Source organism: Lipophrys pholis, assembly GCF_963383615.2.
Source record: "Lipophrys pholis genome assembly, chromosome: 16".
Classification (NCBI taxonomy): domain Eukaryota; kingdom Metazoa; phylum Chordata; class Actinopteri; order Blenniiformes; family Blenniidae; genus Lipophrys; species Lipophrys pholis.
Genome location: NC_137634.1, coordinates 23,494,281 through 23,501,673, shown reverse-complemented (window position 1 = coordinate 23,501,673; position 7,393 = coordinate 23,494,281). Strand labels below are relative to the sequence as shown.

The window sequence follows — 7,393 nt, the reverse complement described above, 5'->3', positions numbered from 1 at the left end:
TTCATAATTTGCTTTCAAATGGGAAACGAAACTTCATATAAGGAATCTTTTAGAGAGGGAAAGTTGTAAAGATGTAGATCATCAATAGAAATATTAACTCACAACCCTTGTTCCAAAAAAGTTGAGACATTGTGTAAATAAATCAAGGACACAATGCTGCTAACACTGTTTTAACATTGCCAGAGTGACAAAAACTACAATTCTATTCAATTCACAACTTTTTATTTACACGAGAGCACAGGCATTTTGTCATTGGAATAAAGCATATTTTGGATGCATTTGAAATTGATGGAACTAAAACATCTGGGAACATTTATTTAGCCAATCAGGTCAATTGGCAAGAGGCTAATAAAAGACTGGGTTTAAAAAAGTTTTTTTTAGAGGAAGTAGTGCGGATAGACTTTCAACAATGGAAATGTTTATGGTTTTTAATCTCAATTCCACACTGATTTGCAAATTTCATGAAGTCCTTTTTGATTAACAACTGAATACAGACAGTATTTTTTCATTTCAGTAAAATAGTTTGATGGCAATAAAAGACTGTGGGAGCATTTTGCAACCAGTTGTCTCACCCTGAGACTGGTTAATAACATGACTGAATGGAAGAAAAGTCACACTGTTCCAGCTGTTCCTTCTCAACCTTCTCCTCTTCTTCCTTTCTGCTGTTGCTCTCAGCTGGTACTCCCACATCAATCATCGTAGTGCTGATACTACAGGAGTGATACTGCCAGACAGTCACACAGGAGGAACATGGTTGAATTTACAAGCATTTGATAAATACTTTTAAACGTCTGCATATTTTCACAAGAGAAGCAGAACAAAGTGACTGAAAAATCATCATAAATGAGGTTTTCTCTGGGAATAGACTTTTAACACTGGAACAGCTGCCAGTTGATTATTAATCAAGTTTTTTTTTTTTTTTATGTGAGGTTCATGTACCGGTGACTCTGAAATTGATCTCTGTTGTAAATGTGTCTGTGAATAGTGAAGTGAAGCTTCATGAACAATAACTCATCTCTTGTTTTTTTTTACTTTATGATGTACCACAGTGAGGAAATGATTGTTTTAGGACGGCCGTGCATCAGTTGGTCGGTCGCAGGTTCAATAAAATATAATAATAAAACCAAGTTAAAACGTTAGAGGACAACTGCTAATCAAAACTCTGAGTAATGAGTAATTTCAAAGCTGAAGTTTGGAGAAGTGCCAAATATTCACTGGAGGGAGATGACAAAGGGGTGTAACACTTTTTAATGTTCTAAAGGTAGACGAGTCTGTTTTTAATTCATGTTGACATAAAATTATTCAGTTTAAGCATTTCCTTTGAGTGCATCATCTTATTCCAAAATATATATATTAAAAAATACTGTTTAATTAAGCTCGCAAAGGAAGCATCAGAAGAAAGATGAACTGAGTACATAGAATATGGCTTCGTAGAAGCAACAGAACAAATTAGAGCTGAATTCGTCTTTTGTGATGAAAAAGTGGTGAATTAAAGTGTGAAAGCTGAAGAGACTCCAGACCACCAAACACCCGAGACGGAGTGTGAACCCAAAGAGTTTAAACTCGTGGAAAAGGAACTCATGGGGACAGAACATAACAAAGACGCTGTATTTCACATATCGTGTGTTACGAAGTTCCTTCGACGTCTGTACTCGAGAGAAAACCTGAAAAGAAGACACGTCCCAGTGACTTGACTTCATTTAGAGGGATTTGGACAGAACTATCTAAGATACACAGAGATGTTTTACAGTTTGTAGCTCCAGAGGCGTCTGGTGACAACGTGACAGTTCCAGCCTCCAGCTCCAGAGCAGCCGAGTCTTCCTCAGCATCAACGTCAAGTTAGACGGACGTTCCTTTAAAACCCGCGGCGATCCCCAGCAGCCGAGCGCCCAGCTCGGCCTGCCGGCCTCCAGGCAGGAACTCCGCCGACAGTTCCCTGTAGGTGCTGCACACGCGGCGCCGGTGAATGTCCTCCCTGTGAATGGCGTGTTTCCACGTGTGGCGCGCCTCGCCGTGCAGCACGAGCAGACACCGGCGGGGAAGGCGGACGGCTACGCGGACCTCCCCGTCCAGTCCCGCTGCCGACGCGCCCGGGCAGAGCGACATGGTGAGCGTGGTGTCGGACAGCATGTTGACGGTGACCAGGCGCTCGCCCCACAGCCACGAGTCGTCCAGGTGCGGCTCGATGGCCGAGCCCCGCTCCGGATGGTAGTCCAGGTTACACTGCTCCACCGGCTGGAAGCCCGCCAGGCTCGGCTCCCGCTGCATCCTCGCTACCAGCTCCTGGCTCCCAGCGGGGAGTCCGCTGAAGTTACACAAACGCACTTTTCTTTTCTTAAAGTTCACCTTCGGACCAAAGTCCTGCAACACAATCAGAGAAGAAGCATCAAGATTTGATCAGGATATTGTAAAAAAACTAGAAACTGCTCAGCTTGAGGGAAGGGTCACTAAAATTACTACATTAAGTGAGACGGATGGACGAGAGATTAGATGATTCAAACATGAAGACGGGAAAAAACAAACTAAATTCAGGGAGGTGGTTAAAAGACTTCTCTCATGGCAAAAACAATTAAGAAAAGTCCCTGGTTGGAGTCCAGGCAGTGGCGTTCACCTGTTCACCTGTTGTAAGAGTTACTTTAAATTTTTATTAATTTTTTAACATTTTTCACTTTAAAGACAGTACACTTGTTTATGACTTTACGGATGGTTGATTTTATTGTATTTTTGACTTTTGAATTTTAACATTTCTGACCAAAACAGAATAATAAATCTTTACTTTAAAGTTGTAAATTAAAAAAAAAAAAGACTTTAAAAATAGTTACATTTAATTGTTTTGATTATAAGAACAGCAAAAAAATTTTTTTTTTTACTTTAAAATGGTAAATTTTAATGTTTGTTGACTTTAAGAATAGTACATTTCAACAGTTTTTACTTTAAGAATAGTAAAATATAAAAAATATTACTTTAAAATTGTACATTTTAATGTTTGTTGACTTAAAAAATGGTAAAATTCAATGGGTTTGATTATAAGAATAGTACATTTTTATATTTTTGACTTCGAAATGGCAATTTTCTTTTAAATATTTTACTTTAAGTAGTACATTTCAACAGTTTTGATGATAAGAATAGTACATTTTTATTTATTTTTTACTTTAATAATAGTACATTTCAACTGTTTTAACTTTAAGAAGAGTAAATTAAAATTTTTGACTTGAAGAATAGCAGTTCAAAGGTTTTTGACAATAAAAATAGCAAATTTTAATGTTTTGGGCTTCAAGAATAGTGGGTTTCAATGGTCTTAACTTTAAGAGTAGTACATTTTAACATTTTTTACTTATAGTAAAATGTAAAAAATGTTACTTTAAATTTGTAAATTTTACTTTTAAATTGTAAATGATAATGTTTGTTGACTTTAAAAATAGTAAAATTCAACAGTTTTGAATATAAGAATAGGATATCTTTATATTTTTAACATTAAAATGGTAAATTGTTGTCTTTTGAATTGAAGAAAGGTTTTGACCTTTCATCGGTTTTGACATTAAGAAAAGTACAGTTTAACATTTTTGACTTGCAGAATAGCAGTTAAAAAATGTTGACAATAAAAATGGTCAATTATGTTTCTGACTTTAACAATAGTACATTTTTAATGTTGTGGACTTAATAAAAAGTCATTTTTAATATTTTCATTTTAAAAACAGAAATGTTAAGATTTTTGACTTTATCCAACAAACATGCTGGTGCTGTTGATTCTGGAAGCTGCGAGTCACTGCGAGTGTTTCTGTGTTTCTGTGTCCTCCAGTGGGCTGGCAAGCTGGCAGGCTGCACTGTGAGCTCAAGTTGGACCAGGGGTGGCCAACCCACGGCTCACCAAAGCCCCGTTTCCACAGTGCCCCTTGGTACCGGTGCCGGTCAGGTGGGGGTTGACTATCCGTAACCAGACCCGTATCAGTGCTGCGTTTCCATTACACGGGGAACGGTTTGAAATGTAGGCGGGGTTATGAACGGTGGCGTAATCATGCAGGATGTGACGCCATAACGGGAGGACATTTTCAAAACAGTTTCCTGATTGCTGCAGAAGAACTGATTGGAAATGGCTGCTTGCTGGGAGAACAGCGGTCGTCACGGACCAATGAGCAGACGGCAGTGTTGAAGCTCCTCCCCCTCATATCCGGCACATTGTGCCTGGTACCCCAAGTGGAGGGGTAGCGAGAAATGGTTACCAATGGTACCGGTTGGTAACGGTTCTGAGTCTGTGGAAACGCACAACAACCGGTTCCGACCTGACCCGTACCGGCACCAAGGGGCACTGTGGAAACGGGGCTCAAGTGTATGTGGCACTTTGTCGGTCAGTGCGTGGCTCTTTGATCAATGGTTGTAAAGCCGATCCAAAAAAAGGTGTCTCGACCGGGAGTCAAACACCCGACCTCCCGCATGAGAATCAAGGACACCACCACCACTAAACTATCAGTACGCCAATGACGATTCTGACAAGTCTTTTGTGATCACGTCACTCAGCTTCAGCCAGAGAGGCGAGTGCGGGTAACCCTTTAAGAAATATGACAGGCGGAAGTGGAGCGAGCGAGGGCGGGTAACATGACGTGAGTTGTCCCGCAGGACGACGCAGTTGCGATTCCACACGACGAAAAATGGCAGGGAAGAAACGCGTGGTCAAGTGAAAGTATGAAGCTGAAAACAGGACTTTTCTAACAGAGGGGGAGAGTGGCGCGTGTCTGTCTGTGTGTGTGTGTGTGTGTGTGTGTGTGTGTGTGTGTGTGTGTGTGTGTGTGTGTGTGTGTGTGTGTGTGTGTGTGTGTGTGTGTAAGGGGGGATGGTATCAAACAGGGAGAGACAGTATCTCTATTCATGAGTATTAATTTGTATGTGCGATAAATAAATCTGGCTTATAAAATGTGTGGATTTTAATTTTATGTCATTTTGTGTTTGTGTGAGAAAGCCAGTTTGTAAGTCCACATGTGTATGATGTGGCTCTTTGTAGTACCAAGGTTACTTTAGTGGCTCCGGCTCTCTTGACTGGTCGGCCACCAGTGTGATGAAGCCATAAACAAGCTGGACGGATAGAAGTCGGACTGTGACACCAGAAGTGGACAGCAGGGGGCACTAAAGTGATCACATGTTCAATTAAAAACCACAATAATGACTGGAATAAAAAGGTGTTTCTGTCCAACATCCTCCTTGAGACAACTTATTATAATTTCCAGTGAAAACCGTTTGGCCGTTTGGCCTGACCTGTTTCCTTCGACCAGACTGCGACGGATTCCACGCGTCCTGGTCCATCGAGCTGATCAGCTCATTTTCTTCCTCTTCTGAGATGAAGTTGTTCCACAGAAAGACGCCAGGAAAGACAAAGGACGCGGCGTCGCCATCTTCGCTGGAGGCAAGTCTTGTTTCAGGATTGTAGAGAAAATGATACACATTCTTCATAGAAAACACAAAAACATACATAAATCTGTAAGCAACACTGATAAAAAATAATAGGCCACAATAAAAGCAGATTGATTATAAATTCAAAAATGAATAAATGTCGGTTATTGAGTTAAAATCTTTTTTGTTTGAGTTGAACGTACCTTAACGCGTCAGGCTTGTTAACACAATTAAAGATGTAAGTGCTGCATAAGTATTACACATCCAAATGTTGAATTTTAATAATCAATTTTTTATTTTGTTTAAGTGTAAAAGATGAGACTTGATGTAATTGATAGAAAGTAGAAGTATTTCACATGGATGATCTGAGGAATGTGTGCAGACTGCGATCGTCACTTCAGAGCCTCAATTCAAAACAAGCAGCCAACGGGGTATCTGGTTTAATTGTGTTTTATGTATAGTTCGGTTGCCAAGCGCCACATCGTCATGTTGTGTTTCCCCTGGCGGAGGACGCGAAGGCTGACTGCTGGTTTATGTTAGAAAGAGGGGGCCGAATGATAAACGCCTGTTTCAGTGAACCAGTCTGTGTTTCTGTGAAGAAAACTGCAAAAGGTTCACATGAGCTCACTGCAGAGTTGATACTGATTATAGTTTAATATTTTCTATTTGCTTTTTACGTCTCTGTGAGGCCCACCCGATTGATTCTGACAAAATTCACATAAGAAAACATTAGTTATTTACTGCTAATGAGTATTTTTTTGTTTTGTTTTTTAAACACTTACTTCTACTTTTAGGTTTTCAGTGGCTTCTGTTGGCTCATTATACTGAATATTTTTTCTACATTTCTTACATTGGCTGAGCACACTTGGTTCATGTGATGGTATTTTTTTTCACATTATAGGTTTTCAAAAAATAAATGTAGAAACTAGACAATACAGCAACTCTTCGCCCCCCAACCCCCATTTTTTTAAGGATACAAGTATATCGACTCTCACTCCTGTATTAGGAGGTGCGATTCTTAACACACTTAATAAATAGAAATTTCAACAATACTTGTCTCTTAACACTTCAAGATTTATATTTAGATGCCATCTCACTTGATAATATGTTGATTATCTATCGCTCATGTGTCGTTCCAATTCCTTTATATACATTAATAAATATATTCCAATTGCTACCTCTCATTAATAGCATTATACGTTATATATTGGTTGAATAAAGAGTAATTTTAATAAATACAGAGATACAGATGTGGAACGGGGTAAACTCCGATTGTAAACATGCAAAGGAAATGTCCGTTCAGAGCTTCCGTAGCTGCCTGTGAGTCGCTTATCATACAGCCGTGATCAGAAACAGCTCGAAACAGTCATATATAACACACTTTTTATTCAGATAGGGGTACCTTGGGTTCACACGACACCAACTGGACTTCCTCCTTTAATCTTTCACAGATTAAACACGTCCTGATTCCTTTACAGGCGCATGTTGTGACTCCGTGGCTCCCGTCGGCGGCCATGATTCCTCCTCTCGCTCTTCTTCGTTGTATTTTAACGGCGGTTGGCAACCACTAAATGGAGCATTACTGCCCCCTATTGTTCGGAAGTGTGACCAGAGAGTAATAACTATATCCTCTTTATTAACCCCGTTTGTACGAGGAATGTATTCAGAGATTATTCTATTACAGACTGTTTGTTCTTTCCTAGACTTTCCTAATGTAGGAACTGGTGATTGTACAGTGTTCATTAAATCTGCCACTCTTCCATGGTCTTAATCCATATTACAGATTTCCCCTCATTTTTCCCAAGCGGCAGCTTAACGTCAATATTATTTCTTTAGAAAAGTTTGTTTCGCCAACTTATCTTCTGCCTCATTCCCTATCAGACTCGCACGTCCTGGTACCCACATAAAGGTAATATGCACACCACACTGAACAAGTCCTGAATACTATAACAATACTCCAAACAGAATATCTTGTTTTGAGGAGTTAAAAGACTTCAGGCTTTGCAGGACT

At 39.7% G+C, this 7,393-nt stretch overlaps 1 protein-coding gene across 1 annotated transcript; it reads right to left on the bottom strand.

The window, feature by feature from the left end:
* Positions 1-207: 207 nt before the first annotated feature.
* On the bottom strand, positions 208-6,925 carry alkbh4 (alkB homolog 4, lysine demthylase). The gene is made up of 3 exons (XM_080482702.1): positions 6,785-6,925; positions 5,248-5,436; positions 208-2,361 (listed from the first exon to the last, which is right to left on the bottom strand). Exons 1-3 carry the CDS (start codon positions 6,896-6,898, stop codon positions 1,840-1,842), a joined length of 825 nt encoding a protein of 274 aa, XP_080338828.1. The 5' UTR covers positions 6,899-6,925; the 3' UTR covers positions 208-1,839.
* Between the last annotated feature and the right edge of the window lie 468 nt (positions 6,926-7,393).

What these genes read in the sequence shown, in the direction of transcription:
- alkbh4 (XM_080482702.1), bottom strand. Translation starts at nt 6,898, where the DNA reads ATGGCCGCCGACGGGAGCCACGGAGTCACAACATGCGCCTGTAAAGGA. An exon ending in TGGTGTCGTGTGAACCCAAG is followed by an intron (nt 5,437 to 6,784) that starts GTACCCCTATCT and finishes TTTTCTATGAAG; the next exon opens with AATGTGTATCATTTTCTCTA. An exon ending in AGTCTGGTCGAAGGAAACAG is followed by an intron (nt 2,362 to 5,247) that starts GTCAGGCCAAAC and finishes ATTGTGTTGCAG; the next exon opens with GACTTTGGTCCGAAGGTGAA.